The sequence below is a fragment of the Acyrthosiphon pisum genome, chromosome A2 (genome assembly GCF_005508785.2).
Source record: "Acyrthosiphon pisum isolate AL4f chromosome A2, pea_aphid_22Mar2018_4r6ur, whole genome shotgun sequence".
NCBI lineage: Eukaryota > Metazoa > Arthropoda > Insecta > Hemiptera > Aphididae > Acyrthosiphon > Acyrthosiphon pisum.
In genome coordinates, this window is record NC_042495.1 from 113,150,957 (window position 1) to 113,176,777 (window position 25,821).

The 25,821-nt window shown below is 30.1% G+C and overlaps 2 protein-coding genes and 1 long non-coding RNA gene across 5 annotated transcripts in view; all 3 read right to left on the reverse strand.

Moving 5' to 3' along the window:
• The window catches only part of LOC100160169 (cubilin), a 33,123-nt gene extending 29,632 nt beyond the window's left edge, over positions 1-3,491 (reverse strand). For all 3 annotated transcript variants that reach the window (XM_029489602.1, XM_016802451.2, XM_029489603.1), the window contains exons 1-7: positions 2,856-3,491; positions 1,950-2,079; positions 1,698-1,871; positions 1,333-1,374; positions 1,126-1,266; positions 318-566; positions 85-232 (exon numbers count right to left, since the gene is read on the reverse strand). In XM_029489602.1, the coding sequence (XP_029345462.1) occupies positions 85-232; positions 318-566; positions 1,126-1,266; positions 1,333-1,374; positions 1,698-1,871; positions 1,950-2,079; positions 2,856-2,935 (964 nt within the window). In that variant the 5' untranslated portion in view covers positions 2,936-3,491. The remainder of the gene's footprint in view (positions 1-84; positions 233-317; positions 567-1,125; positions 1,267-1,332; positions 1,375-1,697; positions 1,872-1,949; positions 2,080-2,855) is intronic.
• Positions 3,492-4,326: 835 nt separating this feature from the next.
• Positions 4,327-17,536, reverse strand: LOC100166382 (plasma membrane calcium-transporting ATPase 1). Its single transcript, XM_001950459.5, has 14 exons — positions 17,267-17,536; positions 11,482-11,646; positions 11,200-11,391; positions 10,888-11,117; positions 10,583-10,718; positions 10,390-10,524; positions 9,707-9,934; positions 9,443-9,645; positions 8,578-9,333; positions 8,331-8,510; positions 8,074-8,268; positions 6,571-6,777; positions 5,224-5,786; positions 4,327-4,670 (listed from the first exon to the last, which is right to left on the reverse strand). Exons 2-14 carry the CDS (start codon positions 11,639-11,641, stop codon positions 4,634-4,636), a joined length of 3,222 nt encoding a protein of 1,073 aa, XP_001950494.2. The 5' UTR covers positions 11,642-11,646; positions 17,267-17,536; the 3' UTR covers positions 4,327-4,633.
• Positions 17,537-22,697: 5,161 nt separating this feature from the next.
• Positions 22,698-24,559, reverse strand: LOC100574729. The gene is made up of 2 exons (XR_001679071.2): positions 24,279-24,559; positions 22,698-23,681 (listed from the first exon to the last, which is right to left on the reverse strand). It is a non-coding gene; the product is annotated as an uncharacterized LOC100574729 (long non-coding RNA).
• Between the last annotated feature and the right edge of the window lie 1,262 nt (positions 24,560-25,821).

Genomic DNA, 25,821 nt, shown 5'->3' on the forward strand with positions numbered 1-25,821 from the left:
ATTACTTAACCTTTTCTAAAAAAATCCACGGAAGGCAATTCGAGGGTCAGATGGGAGACAATTCGTGAGCGCTCGTATATTTACCTGTGGGACAGTTTCCGCAAGTAAACGACCCCCTGGTGTTCCTGCACTCGACCGGTGGGTTTGTGGAGCACGTGTGCTTGTTTTCCTTGCATTCGTCCACGTCTTTCGTGCAAGCCGGATTTTGTCCCCCGTCCATGTTAGTCCAACCCTTTACATAAAAATAGGAAAATACCTACGATAGTATGAACAGGGACTCGGAAAACTACCCGCCTGAATGACGGGGTGACACTGACCTGATTGCAAATGCACGTGTAACCGACCGTCGACGGTTGATTGATGCACACGCCGTTGCCGCAGAGCTCCGACGACATTGCCCCGTCGCAGTCGTTCTTCCTTTTCGTGCAGTGCAAACCGAACCAGTTCGCCGCGCACACGCACTCGTAACTTCCAGGCGTGTTCTTGCATTCCGCTCCGTTTTGACACCCTAAGTCCGTGTGAAGAAAATGTACACATTCGTCTACGTCCAGTTCGCATAATCTACCCTGCGCAATAAATTTAATACTACTTGGGATCGTTTTCCAAATTATTCTCTGACGAATATAATGTACAATCTTATTAATATTTCAATCCGTGACGCCCATTATCAAGTTAAACTTAGGTTTATATAAATCAATAAATTATATGTAATATTATAATAGTGGTAATACAGATACTATACCATCGTAAAATTAAAGAAATGCAGTTTAAGTGATTTTTAGTATGAATTCAAACTACCTACTTAACGTTTTATGCTAAATTTAAGTAAAATTAATGTTCTATAATTAACAGACTTGTCAGATTGTGAACAGTTTAGTTTCTTCAAAATTGAAATATCAAAACTTCCATACAAAAATAATATTCAAAATAATTAAATACGAAATAACATTTCTAAATCATTGATCCAAATTTTAAGTTTATAAAGTAATTATACTTTCTTGATTTATACAAAATATACAATAGTTGACTTATACACATATAGCACCTATGAATCGATTAAAAATATAATTATTTTTTACGGTAATGCGTTTAGCCACTGATTAATATGATTATCTTAGCACTTACCTGCCAATTATTTGGACAATTACATTGAAATCCGTTATAAAGATCCACACATATGCCACCATTCTGGCAAGGGTTACTCAAGCATTCGCTAATCGACAGAAGACTAACGAGATTAGTGATTTTCTTTTCCAAATTAGTCAACTATATAAATATAAAAATATTGAAACAACATGTTATTTGCTTACGGGTCAATTTCGATTTACTCACTCTGACTTCTAATCTATCTGCGATGGACGTCGATCCACCTTTCTATGCCAACACAAAAAAATGCCGTATACAGTTTTAAGTATTTAAGTGAAATCGGTGGCAAGGAAATGTATGTTGTTGCGTGAGGGTAAGAAATATTTAATATTTAATTACACCAACATTTATTCAAATATACTATACTAAAACTGGAATTTCTAATTATTATATAAAATTAATTAATATAAATCACTGCTGTCACATAAAATTGTATAAATATTACAATTAGAAAGCATCAAGTTAATCTTTAAAAAGTCCAATAATAGTTGTTGTCTATGGAACAATTGTAATTCGTACATACAAAACTTAGCAAAATCAAATCAACTTACACCCTTAGTAGATAATTTCGATGACGTATTCATAATTTGCACTTCCAGAGCGGTAACTCGACTAGATAAACTTCTCGGACCATCTATCAGTGGCACAAATTTGTTTATTGTATCCGCAAACTCAGGTAAATCGTTTGATCGAAACGAATCGATTAGTTCCGAAGCTTCTTTAGCCTATACAATGTCCCCATTAATATTACCAAATATTATTTATTATCTTATTACAGATAATATATTCAATTATTTCATTACCAGTCCGATAATTTGAAGTAAGTTTTCATTATTCACGTTTATGAATCCTTTTCCTTTAGTACTCAAAGAAATATTGCGGCTAGTGGCGCTGTCGATGCATAGATGTCCGTTGTCAGATCGAAAGCATGGCCTAAATTATTTAAACGCTCATTTTGTTTTAGGCATACCTAATATTTGTTCAAGTAAAGCTCAATTGTATTTTTTATTCAAATTCGATAAATTAATCTTTAATTTTTTTTTTTTTTATTAGTGCTCCACAAATGTTAATAAAACTACATATAATGAGAAAATACAATAAATTAATTGAATTGGTAAGCATAACTATTAATCATTATCTATCTAATTATCACCATGTTTAAATACTATTAAAATTTAAAACGCATAATCATACAAATAATTTAACTTAGCTTGGCGACTACTAATATGTACGACTGCAACTAAACATATATTAGTATATTACTCACATAAATATTTACATCCCCATTTTATATTTGTATAATACTATAAGTATAGCCACCAAGCTAAGTAAAATTATTTGTACTAAATTATCGCACTTCATCGAATACAGACAATTATAAACAATTTCTATATAAATGAATTTAAGAAATTACTCAGCCCCTTTTCGAATTAACAACTTTTCTAACTTAAGTTTTTTATTTTTTAGAGAATTTCTCACACGTAGTTGGCGGAGTGTTTATCAATATCATCTATCATTAACTCACCCATCTAAAATTATTCACAAATTTTAATAGTCATCACACACCTATTAGTAGCTATTATGAAGACATTAAAACAATTTATATCAATTTGAAAATAATATTTTAAATTTAATGTAACAATAAACAGTTTGTTGTATTTTGCTACTTGTGAGTTATGAGTTGTCAAAATACAAACATAATTACTTACAACTGTTTATTATACTGTCCAATTGTTGAAGCGATTAACATAAAAAGCAAAATAAAAAGTGACCCAACTGCTTTCCACATTTTAATGAAAAATATAAAATTTATTTAAACTAACGAAGTTAATATAATATATTTTATGTGTATAACCTAACCAAACAGTTAAAATATCAGTAAAACAACACTGTTTTCGATACCTACTACTAATAACGGAATTCGTGGACTACAATAAAATACAATAATATGTTTGATATAGTCATTAGCTAGAGGTACACACATCAATATATAAATAAACGTACACTGTATCCTGATGAAATATGGTATTATGACATTCAATCATTAATTGTATACACCCACAAATTGATTATTATACGTTCACGTCTGTACTTAGTCATGATAAACATGACATATTGACATAAACAATGATATTCTGCAGTATACATAGTACATACATCACCTATATAGTTATCTAAAGATACTAATACATGACTTCCTAACTGATAAAGATGGCAATACCTTTGGCAGAAGACTTAGAGCTGGACGGTACATAAGCATCTGAAATTCGAATTAATGTTAAAGTTATGACTTATAAATCAAAATTCAAAAGACCAAAGATAATATATCAGTTTTCATAAAAAAACTTTAAAGGAAAGTCAAAGTATATTTTATCGAGCGATTGAAGTAAGACATTTTAATATTTTATTGGATATGTCATATTCATCCGTAACTAACAAATTCTCATACAACGATTATATTATTTTACTATTATTGAAAAACTGATGAACGTAGACACTTAGCATTTACACCAAATGTTTAATTGATCATTACCTATACTTGATAATATTTTGACTCGTTTTGAGTTGTTTACGGACATTTTCAGTTTTAAATTTATTTAGTTTTTTTTTCCTATTAATGACAATAAAATGTTATTCGTTGGGTGAAAAAGCTTGAAAATTCAATACAAGGCTCCTGATTTATTGTTACGACAGAAGTTGAAAAACATTAAAAATACAAAGGCACGTTTTTTTTTATATAAGCATTTACAGTTCACATTTTGAAAAAATTATTAATTAACAAATTTCAAAATTTCAAATTTTCAAATTATTTAGTAGTTAAAAATGTATAAAATATTCAACTTTTATAGAGAAGAATTGAAAATGTAAAACAAAGTTTCAAATAAGTAGCTAATTCTGTAAGCATAAAATCTAAATAATATATAAACACAGATATTTTTATAGTTATTTAAGTTCAAATTTGGACGAAATATCCTAGGCCGACAAACCGTATCCATCCAGAATCGTTTTTTGTATCCAATGATATTGTATTATTGAATTGAAATTTAATATCATCCATTAAACAGTGACCAACTGGTAACTTACTGGCAAAACGACACCTACTTACACTCTTTTTTTGTTGAAATGAAATTGTGTGTAGAAAATAATATTAAAATGATATTTTACAAACAATAATCAAACTTAAATTGTTGTACGTAATGAATTATTTAAATAAGATTTAATTAAATTTAGACGATAAATTGTAAATTTTCAGTGCACAATGCACATGAAATAGATACAATTCACATCCGATTTCCTATATTATATTTTGTTACAAACAAATTTACATACAATATAAAATTATCATACATTCTTAAAAAAATATTTAGGTTATTATAGCATTTTTAAAAACAAATCTTTTATATAATTTAAGCTATTTTTATATACAAAAATTATGTAATTGGTAATTATTAAAGTTGCAATCCATCTCATATATGTGTGTATATGATCATGCTGCTACTAATACGTTTGTTCTCGTTTTCATTCTGTAACAGGAAAGTAGAATATAAAAAATATGCTTTTAAATTATTAAGTTTGAGTCAATATTACATGTAAATTAAATTGTAGTACAACTGTGTATGTTAGGAAATATTAATTTATGGAGCAACTTACGCACTAAGAATTAATATCGCTTTTAAACAAAATTTAAATTAATTTAAAACAAATATCTTAATACCCTAGTGTCTCATATAGGTATTTTATAAAATTGTTGCTTAAAAGTTACAATGAATACCATCTATCTAAAAATGCTAATGTTTAAATATATATCTTATATATATATATATATGTATTTATAGTACTAAATTCGCATATGCTTATTGTAACCATTATTTACAGATTGTATTTTTGAATAAATAAAAATTATTATTATTATTATTATCAAATAAAGACTACATTCATTGCTTTCAAACTAATAACTTTTATTTAACACAGAGGATAAAAGTTTTATCGTGTTACTCGTATAATGTATTTTGAAAACCGTTTCGGGGCCGCGACGGGAGGCTCAGCGTTTGCGAGCATATAATTTATTTGACTTACGATAAAAGTTTCAGAAATTTGCGAGTCAACACAGCGGTGACTATCTGAGCCCACAGCAGGGCGCCCAACCCGAACAACAAGCACCACATCCACTGATCTAGTGTGAGGCCCTTGGTGCTGAACGCGTCCTTGCCGTACTGAACGATTAACACCTGTGACACCATGGTGGCGATCCATATGCCGTAGAATATCGGGTTGGTGAAGAGTCCGCGGAACACGTTGAGCTGGCCGTGGATCTTACGCGCGTTAATCTCGTTGAACAGCATCATCATCACGAACGTGTTGAAGATGATGGTGAAATGTTGCGTGGGCTCCGAGCCGAATTCGGCTCCACGGCCGGTCGGTATGTCCAGCATCGTGTCGCCGGCGAACAACAGTGCGAAGATGACGGTCAGTTGGTAGACGGCCTGGCCGACGATATTCTTCGTCATGGTGCGCGATATCAGAGGCTTCGTACGGCCATAGGGTTTCCGCAACAGCAATTCGGAAGTGGGCATTTCCGTGGCCAACGCCAACGAGGCCAGCGTGTCCATAATTAAATTCACCCACAACATTTGAACGGCCTGGGTATGTGCGTAAACAAAATCCAACGTCAGAAAATCATACATGTTAAGACATACATTTGGGTTTTTTGTAAAATATTAATAATGAATCGACGTTAACGGAATACAAAAAAAAACATTCATGTGGGATCAAATACCTGGCATCACAGAAAACGCTTTAATTTTTTTTTTAATATAAGACGAAGCGTGTTTTTAAATATGAGTCATATCAACAACTTTTGAGATATCATAAATCATAAAACTGTTCATATCAATGTAGGTATCGTTAAAGTAACAGTTATTTTTAAACTATCGTTTATACTCTGTCTCGTATAAAACTAACCTCAGGCGGCGAACCGATTTTCGTTCGGTTTGGTCAGATCACACCCCTTGCCACCGTCGTCGTCTCAACTTTCGATTCTTACTATCGACCACGACCGAAATATCACTTTATTATTGTTATTATTAGCAAAATACAAGGCAGAAACAATAAAATGACGCACCTGACCTAACCTAACGGTGCTCAGCCAAACAAAGCGACCGGCCCGCGCGGGCATAGAACTCCCCCCCCCCCCCCCCCCAAGAGGTTAATCTCATAATATAATCAGGCAGAGTACCTATAATAGATAAATCTTCGGTTAGATGGAAATATTATATACGTATAAATTGTTGTGCGTTTACTTTTTAACTCATTAATTCTGGTTAAATTCACAAGTAATTCAATCAGCTTTGTGATAAACTTTCGTAAAAAAAAAAAAAAAGCAACGACTAATGTTACTACATTCATGTTTGACGTTACACTTACCTTTAGCGGACTATCTTGGACGGCACATGCTCCTATAAACGCTACAATAACAGCTACCAAATTTACGGTTAACTGAAACTGTAAAAACTTAGCAATGCTGTCGTACACATTACGACCCCACATAACTGCTTTAACAATACTACTGAAGTTGTCATCTGTCAAAATAATATCTGAAGCTTCTTTAGCTACATCTGTTCCAGCAATACCCTACAAAAACCAACATACGAGTACATTAAGTGAACGATTAAAATTTAATTTAAAAATAACACTGAGAATTATTCAAACTTTTGTAATCCTATTAATATCTTATAGTTTATTTTTTACGTGTTTTTACTTGTCCAAAATGTATACAATATTTTAAAAGTTACATTTATTATATATGATTTTTTTTAATTTTCTATTACCAGACATTTAAGCATAAGATATGAATCGTTAAGTTATTAAAGTACCCTAGTAAGTTATATATCAAAGTTGGGTAGATTTTTTAATTGAACAATACAATGTATACGAGTACAATAGTGTATAGATATTAATTATGAAAACATAAAGGAATAAAATCAATGTAATATCTACATAATTATATTTAAGATAATAGTGTGGATGACTAGAATTTATTTAACATTATAATTGGGAATATAATATTGCAGCAAGATCTAAATAGTGTAAATAGATCTTGTTTTTCCTAAATTAATTGCCAATGTAAATTTATAAAAAATCATATGGACATTGGACATTCTTAATCTTTTAGACACTTCATTTAGGGCTAGAGCATTTTTTAGCACAAAAATATGTCTTACATTAAAAACTCTCACGCTCTGTAGAATTGTCGGATTTTTTTTTTATTCATAAGAATAGAACATTTTGCAAGTCAGATCAAAGCCTGATTTTCAAAATTATAATATTATAGTAGCTAAAAGATACATCTGAATAATGCACAGTATTTGTTCTTTTTCAAACGTATTTTTCTACGACTATTTAAAGTAAAATGAAAATTTGGCATTTGATCCGAAAATGTTCTCTCCTTTTAAATAAAAAAAAAATAACAAAATCTGACTATTGAACAGAGCGTGAGAGTTTTTCCTGTAAAGTCATTTTCGTTGATATAATACACCGTATCACGGTATTAGTAATACCCCCCCTCCCCCTAAATAGGTTCCTAACTGTAGATTAGTGGAAAAGTATTATAATTAATGTAGTAACTGAAATATGAAATATATTATATAATTTAAAATTTTATAAAATTTCGGAAAATTGAAAAATCAGGCACCGACACCCTTAAACAATTATAAACGACTGTCGCACGATTATTAAAATAAATAATAGTTAATATTAAAAACCAACCCATTTACTTTGTTTAAATAACCAAACAACAAACCGTTAAAAATCATAGAAGTAACAGAAATTGTTAACAACTAATAAATAGTTGCGAGTTTTTGATAAAATATATAGTTATTACTTATTATTATTTTTAACTTTTACTATACAATTATTTATATTTAATACCATGGCAAATCCAACATCAGCTATTTTCAATGCAGGACCATCATTGGTACCGTCACCGGTCACTGCCACTACCTCACGACATTCATTCACTTTACTGTCAATAATACCCTTTACCAGTGTGTATTTATCTGTTGGCGATGACCTAGCCAATACTCTCAATTTAGGCCACACATTATCCAATAAATGCTGTTGAACCTGTAAAAACAAAACCATTTAATACATAGTTTATTAAAATCAAAATAGCAAATTAAGCTAACTTTGCCATTAGCATCACGAATTCGTTGATTAAATTCTTTTCCTTCCAATACAAGCCAGTCTTCGCCAGTTTTATATATACCACACTTTGTGGCAATTGATCGGGCCGTGTTCACATTATCTCCGGTAACCATACGCACAGTAATACCTGCTCGCTGACATTTTCTTATAGCTTCAGGCACCTAAATTTAAATTCTAAGTAAATAACACATTTTCTTTAAATGGCCATAGAGAATGTGTACATTTTACCTCCGGTCGAACGGGATCTTCAATTCCTACAACACACAGTGCAGTGAGGTCGCACACTATATTTTCTTCAGATTCCCAATCAGGTTCACCTTCATAATGCACTTGGTTGGGTGAATCGGTTTTTCCTGGTATGAAATCTTTGAACGCAACAGAAATAGTACGAAGACCATTAGAACCCATGGGTTCAATGACATTTCTCAACAAACGGTCTTGCATTTCACATGTGAATTTCTCCAATTGACCATCACGACCATAGATATACGAACATTTTTTGATTACGATTTCGGAGGCACCTTTAGTAAATAATCTGTAACCACCGCCTTCTCTTGGAATGACTGTACTCATGGACTTCCGTACAGAGTTAAATGTATATACATGTGTTAACATTTCTTCGGGTATATCGTCCCGCCATGTTTGATAATTTTTACCAAGAGCAAGAATAAATCCTAGAAGTGCACACTCAGTTTTGTTACCGACTTGATTAGGTAGTTCACTGGTTGGATCGTCGGGTGGCATAATTTTAGACGTGTAAGCTGAATTAATAGATATTGCTTCCATTAATAAGTTTCCAACATTCGATGGTATCGATGCAAATTGAGGCACTGTTTTACTAAGAACTTCACAGATGTAAGACTGGACAACTGTCATTCGGTTTGTTGTTAATGTACCGGTCTTATCAGAACAAATGACAGTAGCATTACCCATAGTTTCACAAGCGTCCAAATGTCTAACCAAATTGTTATCTTTCATCATTTTCTACATAGTTTACAAAATAAATATTAACAATAATTAAAAATACAATGCAACGTTTATGTTTTAATAAACACCAATGATACAATGATAATATCTCAATGATATAAATTACCTTGACTGAGTATGCCAAAGACAGAGTAACAGCGAGAGGAAGTCCTTCAGGAACAGCCACCACCAAGACAGCGACACCAATAATAAGGTGGCGAACAAATTCACCAACGTAGTGATTTTTCCACTGTTTTTGTTGTATGACAAATGTATGGATACAAAATTGAATTACTAATATAAGCACAGTGAGTACAGCGATCGTTGATCCTATAATGAAAATAGAATATGAGTTACATACAATTTAAAAGATAACAATTGGCTTACTAACCAGCATATCCAATTTGAATGGCCAACTTTGTGAGTTTAGCTTGCAACACGGACTTGTCTTTTTTTGCTGGTTCTTCTGACTCGCCAGATTGTCCTCCATCTCCAGCACCATTTTCATCTGTTTCACCTCCCTTACCAATTAGTTTCATACTGATATCAGTGGCATTGCTGTTGATATTAGGTGGTACTTCATTAGTTAAGCTCTTCTTTGTCTTCAATTTTTTGGCTTCTATTGATAAAATATTTAATTTTTATGAAACTCAACTATTTTAATATATTAATAAGTTTGAAAAAAAATTTTAATTGATAGTATCAATAAGAATATTTAAATTATTTAGGAGTAAAATTCTATGCATATTACTAATAAATACAAAATACACGGATTGTCTAATAAAAATAAAATATCGATGACAAATAAATTAAGGATATCTTAAAAAATGCATATCCCAGTCACTGATAACTAAGTTAGCAAGGTGAATTTCAACGTGTCAAATATATTTTTAAGTTAGTATAAAATAACTTGATAAAAGTTTGTACATGTCATCATATCTCTTTGAACTTTCTACATATTAAAAAAAAATGTATAAAACTACACAATTATATATGATTTTCCGAGGATTTTTCATATATGCAGAAATGTATTTTTATAACTATACCAAGTTTGAACGAGATCATACAGCTTACTTTTCCATTGTTTCTTAATTTCTTCGTGTTGTTGATTTACAGCCGCGCCTAAGAGTGTGAAAATTATTCCAGACTGAGAATTTATACCCACTGCAGTGACCAACATTTTTCCGCTGCCTTCCATTACATGGGTTCCTTAAATTAAAAAAATATATTGAGATTCTTTTACAACAAAAAACCAAAGTAATCATACCTGATAAGACCATGGGATCGAATGGTTCTCCTTTTTTGACGGAGTCCGACTCACCAGTTAAAGAAGATTCATCAACTTTCAAATCGTTACTTTGAATTAGCACACCATCGGCTGGTAGCAAATCTCCGTATTTAATCTGTATAATAATGACGACGTTTGGTTACTATTTAATATTTATATTAACTCGTCATTGGTTAAAGATTCCCAAACAAGGCAGCGGTGGCGGTAAATTGTGTCCTGACCCATTAACAGCTACCACCATCACTGCAGTGGGTGGGTACCTTAAGTCATCTAAGTACAATTACCTGGCAAATGTCACCAACTACTATTTCTTCTACGGAAATTTGTCGCAGTTCGCCCTGTCTGATGACATTAAATTTGTGTTCACCTTCGATACGGTTTTGAAGACCACGGAACTGTTTTTCTTTCGTATAATCATTAAACGCTGTTACAATAACGACCACTACGACGGATATTAATATGGCTAATCCTTCAATCCATCCATGTTTTACTTCATCGTTCTCTACATCAATTGCTACGATGATGAAATTGTAGTATTAGATTATATATAAAAAAAACAAAAACTATATACAGAGAATTTCCAGAAAAAAATTTACATTCTTCGTCAGCAGGTTTGTAAAGTGATAATCCCAATGATACGAGAGCAGCAATTTCTAAAATAATTAGAGTGACATCATGCAAAGCTTCCCATACGAGTTGCATGAACGTCTTTGCAGGTTTAGTGGGTATGGTATTTGAGGAAAACGTCGCTTTCCTGTGCTCTAGATCAGCTGTAGATCCACTTAATCCTACAAAAAGTAATTGGATAACAGTATAGAATCAAAATTATATTAATTTTTTTACACGCGACAACATTTTGTTTAAAATTAAATAATTACCTTCACTAGGTGAAGTGTAGAGTTTCGTGCAAATACTATGAACGCCACCCAGTTTGGTTAGTTTAGCCACACCTTCCTCATTTCTACTACAGCTCATAAGCTCTTGTAATTCTTGAAGTGTAACTCCATATTGGGCGGGCCGCCCATCTATTGTGGCCATTTAACCTGTTTTGTAATAGTTATATGATAAGACTAGGGTTTTAAAATGTCATGAAAATGTTTATTATATCTAAAACTTTATAGATTTGAGACATCTAAATCAAGCTTAAAATTCGACTGAATAACAGTTTTCATTTAATGTTTTCAATCCTTAGCTATAGAAGTTGAATATTTTATCAATTTTAACAGAAAAATAATTTTAGATTCTGAGCGGAGCGATGAATGAATTGATATTACAATGAAATGTATTTTTAAAATTTTTTTTGTGTCTGTGTACACGATAGGTAGTCGAAATAATGCTTCAATTTTCAACTTCAGTATATTGTTCGATGGGAAAGTGAATCTAGTTGATACATTGAGGAGATCAAAATTTAAAATTCCCAATAGTTTTTCAAAAGCGTCGGGGAAAACAACATAAAAATTAATGAAAAACGAGAATAGTTTTCGATAAAATCGATTTTGGTTTTTGGTGTAACTCTAAAATAAATGACCGTAAATACATGGAATTTCACTGGTTGTTTATATTCCCAATTTTCAATATACGATAAAATTTTCAAATTATTTTGTTTATTTTGAACTGTTTACAGACATTTTCAGTATCCAAATTTATTAGTTTTTTTTCTACGAATGTCAATAAAATTGTATTAGTTGGGTAAAAATATTGATAACTCATGAATGCAAGGCTCCTAATATATTGTTACAATGACATTTGAAATATAACATTAAAAATCCAGTCACAATTTTTTTTTTATAAGCATTTAAAATTCAAATCTTGACAAAATACGTAAAAGACACAAACATTTGAAAATTATTTTAAGTTAGAAATTCATAAAACTTTTTCTTTTTAAATCTAAGATTTGAAAATATAATACAAAATTCATCATGAATTTTTCTACCTTTACCAAAAAAAAAAAAAAATGTTCACAATTAAATCAAATTAAATTTTTATGAGCGTTTGATGTTCATATTTTTACAAAAATGGTATATACACTCGATTTCACATGTAGCGATTTCTTTATTTTGTTGTAATTCAAAAACGAATAACTGTAGATACATGAACATTTTACTGAATATTTATATAATAATTTTCTATACATCAAAAAATGTTAAAAATATTTTGACTTTTTTTGAGCTGTTTATGGAAGTTGTCAGTTTTCAATTTTTCTTGTTTTTTTCTATAATTATCAATAAAATTTTATTTGTTGGGCCAAAAAGCGTGAAATTTTAATATAAGTCTCCTGAAATATTGCATAAATAGCAGTTGAAAAATATTAAAAATACAGTTATAATTTTTTTTTGTAAGCACTTAAAGTTCTATTTTTTACAACATTTATCAAATTTAAAAATGTTCAAATTGTACCTATAGCTAAGGATTGAAAACTTACAACAAGATTCGACGGAAATAGGTTTTTCTGTAACCGAAAAATCTCAAAAATATAAATCCAGTTTTTTATATGGTTATTTTATGTTCAAATTTGGAAGAAATTACATATTAAACAAACAAGAATAACGATTTTATAGTTATTTTGTTGTATTTTTATGATATTAATTCAACTTATCGGTTACCGTATTAATAATAAGTAATAACAATATAAATATAATATCAAATATTCACACTGACAAACCGTCACAACATCAATGGCATTATATTATTGAATTCGATTATAATGCCATCCATTATACAATGACTCAAATAGTTTAAAGGTCTATGGGTGCCATGGACCAGATATACTGAACTGGTATCGTCATGGTCGTAGGGTAATAAGGAACGGTTCTCAAATGTTTTGACACACGCCCATTCATAAATACAAGCAGTGTTATAAAAAATACTTTTAAAAAAGTATTTAAGTAATTACTCAAATACTTGTAAAATAAAGTATTTAAAATACCACCCACCCAAATACTATAAAATGTTAGTTAGATAAATAGTTAGAAGTATTTGAAATAATCGTAAAATACAAAAAAAAAATTATATTTAGTTCTGATATAATTTGTCATAATCAAAAATTTGTTTATTGCATTTTAATAACATGACTATCGTTCAATAATCAAAATTCTGATCAGTCATGTTAGTTCTTTTAGATTCTCAGCGGAGCGATGAATGTATTGATTTTACAATGATGTGTTTTTTTTTTTTTTTGTGTGTCTGTCATCACCCATTACGACAATAAAAATGCTTAGATTTTCTTCAACAGTATCTATTTTCTGATAGGAAAATGAATCTAGTTAGTACTTTGGGAAGTCAAAAGTAAAAATGTCTCAGTAGTTTTCTAAAGCGCCGTGAAAAACATAAGAAAAATTAAGGAAAACCGAAAAACGGAAATTTGTACGTAAAATCTGTTTTGGAAAAAATCGATTTTGGTTTTTGGTGCAACTCTTGCACAAATGACCGTAGGTATATGAAATTGTGACTGAATGTTTATATTAGCATTTTCTATATACCATAACATTTTCCAAATATTTTGACTTATTTTGAGCTGTTTACGGACATTTTCAGTTTCATTTTTTTTTAGTTTTTTTCTCTATAAATATCAATAAAATATTATTTGTTGGTTAAAAAAGCTTGAAAAATTAATAGAAGGGCCCTAGTATATTGTTTTAAAATTTTAAAGACAGATGAAAAAAATTAAAAATCTAGTCTTTTTTTTTATAAGCATTTAAAGTTCAAATATTGACAAAATACGTAAAAATTACAAGAAATTCATAAAAAATTTTCTTTTTAAATTTAAGATTTGAAAATGTAATACAAGATTTCTCAGAAGTTTGTCTACCTTTGTAAAAAAAAAAAAATGTACAAGAAAGCCAAATTAAATTTTTATGAGCGTTTGAAATTCATATTTTTACAACATTTAGTATTCACTCGATTTCTCATGTAATGATTTACTTATTTTATTGTATTTGAAAAACGAATGACTGTAGATACTTGAAAATTTCACTGAATGTTGATATTTTCATTTTCTATACACCATAAAATTTTGAAAACACTTTGACTCTTTTTGGGCTGTTTACAGATATAATTGTCAGTTTTAAATTTTTTTAGTTTTTTTTTTTTCTATAAATATCAATAACATTTTATTTGTTGGGTAGAAAAGCGTGAAAATTGAATACAAGGCTCCTGATATATTGTTACAATAGCAGTTAAAAAATTTTTTATAAATACACGGGCACAATTTTTTTATAAACATTTTAATTTCAAATTTTGACAAAATGTATTACATTTAAAATTTAATAATTATTTTCTAGTTAAAAATTCATAAAATGTTCAACTATCTAGCTAAGGTTTGAAAATTTAAAACAAGATTCCACATAAATAGGTTATATATAAATTTCTATATTCACCTTAATATCATCAAATATCATAGGCTGACTGACCGCTTTCGCTCAGAATCGTTATTCTTATACAATGATAATATATCATTGAATTCAAATTTAACACCATCCATTACAGTGACCCACTTGTAACCTACTGTACAGCAGAGTGACATCCACTTACTCACATTTTTAGTGATAGTTCCACCACAAAAATGAAGTTTTCTCTACAGTACATCTAACCTATTAGAACTATTTGGATATACCCCATATCGTCATCGATCGTCATCGACGATAAACGATAATGATAATAATATAATATTGATTAACTATTTTCTTGGTAAATAGGTAGTACTAATAATTAGTAATAATATTTTCGTATTGTGAAATAAATTATAAAGTTAAGCAAAAGCTTATTTCATAATATTATATATTTTATTTTAATAAGGTTATTCTGATACCGACGTACCGTAGTCGTCGACGATTGGAGAAAAAACATTTAACCAAACTACTATAATCGACGTAAACTGATATCGAATTGTCCATAAATAATAAATTATAAATATATAATATAATGTTGTTATAACGTTGAAGGATAAACACGACAGCACGGTTTTTTTTATTTTACAAGCATTATAAGTAAAAACAAATTAAGATTTAAAAGAATAAAAACAAGTATTTAAAATGCCATTCAAATACTTCAAAATAAAAAGTATTCAATACGGAAAAAAGTATTTAAATACTTTTACTGAAATACATTAACTCAAATACTTTACAACACTGAATACAAGTAGGGGTAAAAGCATTCATAGTAACAAACATTTAAGGACCACTGATAAGGTAATCGATACCAGTCCAGTATATTATATTATTATCTTAGTCCGTGGTAGACGCTTCGACAAATTAAATTTGTATGTATTAACAACTTGTGATACGTATATCTATGACGCAGGCAGGGATCCAGAGCAAAGATCTTGGGAGGCCCAACTATTTTTTTACAACACAAACACAAATATAATAAAATATTATGCTTTACTAAATTTTTTTTATAATAGTAGGTATAGGTAATCAATGTGATCAATAAATTATTGATTATTTAATAAAATATATTAAAAACAATGTGAAAAAAGTTTAGATTTTGTTTATTTGTTATTTAATATATTATATTTATATTTATAAAAAAATATGTCTGGGGAGCTTGGGCCCCTAGACCCGTCCCTGCGGTGTGATGTAGGCATTTCTCCAACTTGGTGAGCGGTGGAGTGGTGGTTAGTCCTCGGCGGCGACGGCAGTGGGAGTGGACCAATGAGTATCGGAGAAATGCTTACGTCACAGTACAAGGCTGGGTGGAGGGTGGCTGCTCGATTTGTTTCAAAACCGGAATGTTGTTGACATTCCTATTTAATTTGTTATGGCTTAGGTCATAATATACAAATACAATGGACGGAGACATATCTCACCAGCTATATGTAAACAATTTGAAACACGTATTAGCGACGTGTCGCTGGTTGTGATGCGTTATCTGCGCATGCGCAACTATGCTCGCCGTATATTAATTATCACTTGTATCACTGGTTATCATTTATGAATTTCCAGGAAGAACGCAGTTGTGTTAGCATAAATATGCGACGAGTATACACAAGCATGCGCAGATAGCACATCTTAACGATAGACTAGCTGCTTCTTCGAATATCGGGACACGGCTCCATTCATTGTATATTATGACAAAGAGTGGAAGAAGGGAAAGAACGTGATTCGCGGGAGCGATAACGCTATAATACATACCAACACCACAATTCCTTATATAGTAACGGAAGGGAATATTGTGGCATTTGCGATAAAAATAATATCACAAACATCGGTGTGCGCGCGCTTCTGTACGCGGTATCCTGTTTTATTTTAAACGTTTGGCGTGTAACGCTTTTTCCCGCTCTCATTCGTTCCGATGGAACGGAACGAAAACGAAAAAAAAAATTCCGACGATAATAATAATAAATGTCGGAATAAACAGTGATCGGGTCGTATAGGTCCCTGGGTACCCGTCGCTTGTCGAGTGGTCGTTATTGCCCGTTTCCGTGCTACCCGACGACAACGCCGTACGTATATCATAATATTTTGTGCGTACATATTATGTCTCGCCACAGGGGGTAATTATCATTAATCGAGTCATATCGGCTGTATCGCCTGTATAATGACTGGAAAATCCTTCGAGTCTTTGTGGAGGGGCGGGAGGAAGATGGCCGGGGGAATAAAAGACAAAAACACAATATTTTATCATTATAACAACATCCGTCTCGTCGGATTTGTTCGATCTCACCGTATTTTGGGTCGGCGTCACCGTCGTCGCGGGTACGTATGTTGCGTGTGGTCTCGTATGTGTGCGTCTTAAAACGAAATGTAAAAATAATATTATTACTGTTTTAGTCTGTAACGCCGAATCGAATGACGGCACTAGACGAGTATTAATAATATATTGTAACGGGTCTACGATCGGTACACGAATGCTACCGTCGTTGTGATTGCGATACGCATGGACGCCGTCGGACAGGGTGCGCACTCGACGGAAGTAAAACATGCACTGTGACTGTGCACGACACCGGCCTGCAGCCTGCAACAGCTGCAGCTGGCGACTTATTAGTTATTATTACATGCATCGTTCAGTATCACAGCGTAGATACCGTACAGGATTTAAGATATCAACATGTTCATACAATCATAATATAGACATTATCTCAAATAGTTAAATCGTGATACCATCACGGAACAAAATAGGAACGACACTCGATTAGCAGGTCGTCGGGTTCTTGTTCGTTAGGAGCGACACTCGTTCCGATGTACGAACCGCCGAAAAATAATATGAAACCATCCCTCGCGGCGCGCACCGACCCGAGTTTATACCACGACGGACTGGCATCGAACAGTTTGGGCTAATTGGATTTAGCACTTGGTATACTTTTAATGTGATTACTGATTCAAACTACCTACTCTCTAAACGTTTATGATATACCTGTCTAAGAACAATTTGCTGATTTTTCGGTAGTTTTTGAATATATAAGATACATATTATGTTTTTAAGATATACCTATAGTTTCTTTAATCGTAAATGCGACGATTTGATGCATTCTTTTACCTCATCTGCCCGAGTAACCAATGAAAACCGTTTATATACCTACGCAAATAACCATTTATAAATAAAAAAAAATTGTTTGATATCCATCGTGATCCTTGTGTCACCTTTTTCAAGTGAGAATTTCGGAAAACTCTTACTTATAGTAAACCTGTCGTCGCCATGACAGAATAAGTGCCATAATATGTATCCCCCACTGACCGACAGAAACGCACACGATCATAATAATTATATCGTCTTTATATTATTTTTACTTAATCGTTGTGTAATAAATAATAATTATAATACCTATAATATATAGATAACGCCACGACATCGGTCAATATAGGCGGCCGGTGTCGCAACCAGTTCGGTCGTGAATGTCAAGGCGAAACATTATTATAATTACGTGCCGCGACGTCGCCGTAGTTATTTTATTGTAATATTATTATTGAGGGTGCTAATCACAGAGTTTTTTGTAAATAGTAAGCTCCGAGGGCGCTAAGTGTGAATTATTAGTAATTAATATTATTACTTGTGTAAGGCGGTATCGCCATATAATATTATTATTCTTTGGGGCCGAAAGGGCTGCGCGCTATATAATTATTGAGACCATTGTATTGCTGTAAATTATTATAATACCAATTTTTTGAAAATGTCACGTGTCTAGTGTAAACCATCGTTTAGGCTCTACGTTGATCAATCTTTCAATCAACACATATCCGATTATATAATATATAGATCATAAATAGTAAATTGGTAAGAACTAAAAAAAAAGTGAGTGCTGTCCCACATCCGGTATAAACAAAGTTTCTTTTCCAACAAATATTATAGATTACAAATACATTTTAGTGGAACCATTCAAAATAAAAGTAAATGTGAATCATAAATTAAAACGAAAGTTATTATTATTATTACTATTTAATTACTATTATATCAATCATATTCAATAAACGAAATTACAGGCCTGTGATAACTGAAATATGATACGTATGTTTGTGATGTAATTTTTTCCAAATATCTTGAAAGTTCTGCATCGATAGTGGTGTCATCTTTCGTTGTAGTCTTGAAGATTCTGCTGGATTGTTTATCATATATGTAAATTGAATGTGTCCATAAGGAAAGTTTTAAAAGTTTCCGATTTATTATCATTAAAATTGATGTTAAAGTCACCAAATTGTTATAATTTATAAATTATAATAATTTTTAGTATGCAGATATTATCACACTGTTTCAAATCCTATCGCGTTATATCCGTTTTCTATTAGGTACCTAGTATACCAACCGTGACACACAAATAAATGTAATCACGGCAAAGGTAAAGCACTATATATGCAACAATCAGATAATTCTACGAGAACAATTTCATGAAATAAAAATGTTTACGCGTCATGCTATAGGAGATTATAATATGCACCTATATAAGGTGTAACCGAAAGTTTATGCTTTGTAAGGACCGTGGTATAGATTTCAGTGTCTGGTTGTGCATGGAATAAGCGTGATGTACACGCCCAGCACTTTTGAGGATTACCACTTTTTTCCCCGGCTCTATGGGGATCCCCATTCCCACTTTACGGTCCGCTAGACGGAAAAAAGTCGCTTTCCAACGCTTCAACCGTGGTCGAAATCAAACTTTCGGTCCATGCGTGACAAAGAATATAAAACCTACGTACAATGCAATACTTATATATTATATACTTACTATACATATATATTTTATTAATTATAATAATTATAAATGCATAATATATGTAGTGTAGCGATGTATTATCAATAATTATATTCTCTATATACGCATGATATTTATAATCAATCTATTGCGGACCGTCTCTACAACTTAACGCTCCCCCTTTTTTTTTTTTGTTCAATCCTACCAATCGATCTAATAATGCGATAATATTTCTGAAAACTGATCAATTGGACTGACCAATTTTAAGTAGACATAATAACGAATTCAAATCTGTTTTAAAAAGTATTATCGCATTACTAGATCGATCAGTATGATAGAATGAAAATTGGATGTTTTGGCTAAAATAACTGTTTAATATATTATAAAAATTGTATTTCGTCAGGAACGTTTTTTCCCGACTAGCCCCGCATGGTGCCATAAAAAACTTCATTTCAATAATTTTTCTTAATTTTTCAATAATTGGCTTTATATATTATTATTATGATAATTATCATAATAATAATAATATTTAATATTGAGGGGGGCCGGGGGAGTTCATAGAGTAGTCAAGTGGGCGCTCCCGAATTGCCTCCCATCTGACCCTTGAATTGCCTCCAGTGAATTTTTTTTTCAAAAGGTTACCCGAATTACAATATTATTTCTGATTAATTATCCAGCCACCATGCCTTGGCCAATGACCCACCAACCTAATTTAGGTTACTATTTTGAAGTCTATTATTGTATTTTTAATTTATTTTGTTATTTTAAGTTCATGTTTTGTTGTTAAATTGTATAAGTGCTCACCGCGTCCTAACCCTATACTTTACTTATATTGTATTTAGTATTACAATTTATACATATACCAGAAAGTTCTAATCAGATATTAACCGTACAAAATATAAATCATAATATAAGATTTGATGAAACGAATTAATTATATTGATTAAACTAAACATCAATTTCTAGCTCTTACAGCTATTTATTCTCCTTTTAGCATTTAAAATTTGACCATATACAATGATACAAATGGTACCTAATATGATATTAATGAGTCAAATAATATCAAAACTTCGTGTGGAAATGATTTATCTCAGTGAACAAAATGGGCATGGGACTTCAGGTATACCTAATGAACGTCTTGGAATATTATAAGTACACGAATCTTATGCCTATGAACTAAAGCATCTAAGACTCTTTAAACACTTGAATACATTTTACGCAAGATATAACTATTACCTACGATACTATATTATAATTAAATTAAAACTAAATACCTATAATCGTTTATTATAATTTTTTTTTAATTCGTTAACATCAAACAAAACAAAATTATTCTACAAATTGCCTTTGTCATCAAAGTGCAATACCCAACCCGGGCCAATGTTGTGTACGGTTAACACGTAACGAATGAAAACTGCTCCAGTTTTGCTGATGTGGCGCGCTGGGGTATCCTGAGAAAACATCAAAACCGTCAATGAAGAAAATTAACAACATTTCATTTTTCATAACTTTTTCATAAAATTATATATTTTATTATATTTAGTGCTAATTTAATATAATTATGAGCAGAAATGCAACATATTAAATAAATAAATCATGATAATATTTAAAGGAATTATTAAGTTATCACTTAATAATATACTAATATGGACCAAGTCACTAAACATGTATAAGTATGGATACGATACAGCGTATTATTCTTTTCACATCAAATCATAAAAATAAATCGTTATACAGGATTCAAAAAACAAAACTATTTGCTAAACAAGTTTATTTATTGTATCACAATTCACAACAAGTAATAAGGTATCGCAAAAAAAATGTACATTTCATAATAGGTAGAGCTAAAAAAATTAAATCGTTGACATTGTTTTTCAATAAAAATTAAAACATTAGTAAATAACTTTGTAATGAATGAGAAGGATTGGGAATTGGATATCGAGTTATAAATTCATAATTATTATCCAACTAGTCTGTTTTTTTTTTTTATAATTTCCTCTTAAATTTTTATTTTTATAAATTTAAATTATTATTTTATATATTTTACCTATGTACTTACTAGGTACATAATACAAACCTATTTTCGACAATAAACATTAAACATATACCTACACTACACGGTATTACAAAATATACCCAATTACACCCACGAATTATATACTATTTTGGATATAATTCTATAAATTTCCATTATATATTTATATTATTATCTAGGTAATTAATTATTTTAAATTTGTTTTGGTTGTTTATTAATTGCTTATATTAATTTTGATTGTATACATGTTATCTTTTATTCGTTTTTATTACTTTTAAAAATATAGATCATAAGTTCATAACCTATACAGCTATACTTATATCACTGAATAGATTAAATTTAATCTATTCTGTGCTTATACCGGGTATTTTATCATTGAACACTCATTATTTCAAAAAGTGTACATTTTTTTACATAGTTTCAAGTCGCTTCCCAGACAGCAGTTTGTAACGACAATATTATAATAGTATTATAATAACGTTATACAAATATTATTCGTTATTATAATATTATAATAATATTGTTAAACAAAAAAATGCTATCTGGGTTATAAAACAACGTTATTCGATGAGCGGAGAAGTGGACAAACATTTCGCGGGGTAATCCCGTACCACTCCACTCCGCTCATCTAAACTTTGAATATTTATAACTCATAAACTACTCACCCGAAATTCGATTTTCATGTATCAAAATACTAAGAAAAATATTCTGCTTTAGAACATAAAATTAAAATCCCGTGTTGTCATTTAAAAAAGTAAAAAACTTAAAAAATTATAAGGATAAAAAATATTTAAAAATATAAATTTTTTAAGAAAAACGTTGTTTTATAAGCGACTTGAAACTATGTAAAAAAATGTACACTTTTTGAAATAATGAGTGTTCAATAATAAAAGAATCATCCGGTATAGTTTATATTATATATATTTTTAATTTAAACATTTTAGATATTCGATCAATTATAAAATATATTTAATCATACACGTTCCACTTTTATCTTTTAATAAAGGAAATAGATAATTTTTTTCATTATCTACTGCATCATTAAAACTATATACACGTTTTCTTGTAAAGCCAACTTTTTCGGCTAATTTTTGAGCAGTGCTACTAGTAAAAAAACTGATTGTATATTTCAAATTATATTTTTTTCCAATATAATTTCTTAATTCCAGCAGCTGTAGAGCTAAGCCAATGTTGCGGTAATCTTTATGAACAAATAACATTTCTGATGCAAGATAATCTTCATTGCCAATTAATTGTTCAGCATAACTCTTGGAAACAGTTTGTAGGTAATTAGAAATTTGTTCGGAGTAAGTTGAGATTGAGTGCATAATCTTCATTGATTTAATATTCTCACGAAATAAAAAATTAAGACCTACTAATGTATTGTTATCATTTTCTATATATTCAAATACGCCAATTGATATTTTTTGGGCTAAATATTTTCTATATTTATTTTTCATATTTAATGCAGATACTGGGTCATTCAAGAAATTACAACTACGATATGTAATTTCTTCAGACCAAAATTCATGTGCATATTTATTAATAATTTCATCATAATAATGTTCTGGTATTTCTTGGAATATAAATTTTTTCATTTGACCACCGTGGTGAATATCTATTATTTTCCATATTTGCGGAAAACTATTTTCCATTATGATGTGTGAGTATCTATAGTAATTTTAATATATTTAAATTCTTAATAGACCCATACAAATATATTTTTTATTTATTATATTTTTTTTATCTTATGATACACTTGATAATACAAAGAAAATAGGTAAGTCAAATAAGGTATGAATATTTTTTTTATAGGTAAACACGTACACTCATTACGAATATCTGAACTGATGCTTTCTGGAAAACCAATTGCTGTTTACTAAGAGTGGTTCGAACCAATTACACTGCTGTCTCTCCAAACACTGTCAACAAAATGGAATTTTTAATATTATAGTTTTAGCAAATTTTTTTTAAGATATCAACCTCATATTACTATTATTATGTAGTCTCCAATTTTATTTATTTGCAAGTATGTTATATCTCAAATTTACGTTTAGTTTTATAAGTAGTTATATTGACTAATAAACAAATTTAATGGTGATAACATTATTATCTGTGTTCTGTCAGAGATCAGAGATGTAAGCGAGAGGGCGTAACCGTTTTCCGCCAAAGCTTATATTCCGATTTCCACCAAAAAAAAAATAAAAAAATAATTTAAGATATTTTTTGAGAACCCTTCATATCAGTTATATAACTGATAACATAATCCGATTGATAAAACTATTAACACTAAAGGAAAGTTAAAAAAGTTATAAAAAATAATAAAACCTGCGTTTAGTAAAAAAAAATTAATAATGTAGTGTATTAGTGTTGCATCCAATTTTATAATCATAACACATAGTTATTAAAAATATAATTATTTTATTTATTATTATTTATTTCTAATTAATGTACATAATAATGTAGGCATAAATTGGTAACTAAAAAAAAATAAAATTTAAATAAATATATGTACTAACTTGAACAATTTTTTTTATTGATGTCTGTTTTTTTTTGTAATAGTATTGACATTGTATCATAAATTGTTAGGTCATTTCTTTTTCGTTTTTCACTAATTTTTACGCACACGCAACACGGATATGCATACAAACACCATACTGGTCGACGGGCAGCGACGGTACCGTGTACGAACAAAAGGTAGATATAAATGTGATATCAATGTGTACCTATAGATATTTTTATCTTTATTACAATTTTCATCTTTTTTATGAGCCATTTGACGTAAACTTTGATTGTATGTTACATAATGATGACTTTATGACTTCAAACTGATAATATTGTGCTGCGTATTTATTACAATAACCGACATAATTTACACATATAAGACATCAGTACACATCCGGCCTGTTTATACCAACTATTCGTTTAATTTAATATACATTTAATATTTTAATATGATCAATATGTTTCGTCTGTAATACAAGGTGAGGCGCGTACATCGTAATCATTACGATTTAAAGGATTAAGATACAGCTAGGGGTTCTCAAAAAATATCTCAAATAATTTATTAATTTTGTTAGGTGGAAATCGGAATATAATACCTTTGGCGGAAAACGGTCATGGTAATAACGAACGAGGGTCATTTTGGCGGAAAACGGAAACCCCTAAGAGAGACTGCAGGAGTTTCAAATAATTATTCTGTGCAGATAAATAATAATACATTTATATAATCTTGACTTTTCAAATTGTTGAGAATACTTATTCTTTTATTTGTATTTTTATATAATTTATTAGGCAATAATTTGAAGCACATTAAACATAGCTTAGATACGTCATTTCCTCAGCCCTCCCCCCAAATTTTTTTTTACCATTCATTTTAAGTCGGTTTTTTTATTGGTTGTAATATAAATTTTGTGGTTTGTAAGGTTTAGGTTTTTTATTAAATCAAAAATTTGGTGGGGTACTGGGGAAATCCCTAATTTTGTTTTGAATAATTTTTTTTACCATTCGTTTCAAATCAATCTTGGTGAACTCAGATTTTTTTATTCAAGAAGGATTTTTTTTTATTCAACAAAGGTGTTTTATCCGTTTCAGATTTTTTATTCGACAAGGTTTTGTATTATCCAATTGAGATATTTTATTCTACAAGGCTCTTTTATTCAAATTAGATTCCTGTAAACATGGATTTTTTACACAAATTGCAATTTTTATCCAATTAACATAAATAATGAAAAAATTTAACAAATGATTAATAAAATTGAACCATAAAAATGATTGATATAACTGATTTTTAAAAATGATTAAAAATTAATTACATTTAAAATTAATAAAAATATAATATTTAAAAATAATTAATAAAATTGACTCATAAAAATGATATTTTATAAAAGAAATTAATCAATTCATCGTTATTACAATTTTATTAATTTTTGATATTTTTAAATTTTTTTTTATCCAATTTCTATATTTTGTTGATTTTTGTAAAGTTGTTGTATATAAATGTAATGTTAATATAAATATAAATATAAAATATAAATGTTGCTATAGTTTTAAACTTTAAAG

What these genes read in the sequence shown, in the direction of transcription:
- LOC100166382 (XM_001950459.5), bottom strand. Translation starts at nt 11,641, where the DNA reads ATGGCCACAATAGATGGGCGGCCCGCCCAATATGGAGTTACACTTCAA. An exon ending in AATTAAGAAACAATGGAAAA is followed by an intron (nt 9,935 to 10,389) that starts GTAAGCTGTATG and finishes TTTTATCAATAG; the next exon opens with AAGCCAAAAAATTGAAGACA. An exon ending in AAATTTCTGAAACTTTTATC is followed by an intron (nt 4,671 to 5,223) that starts GTAAGTCAAATA and finishes TTCCTGTTACAG; the next exon opens with AATGAAAACGAGAACAAACG.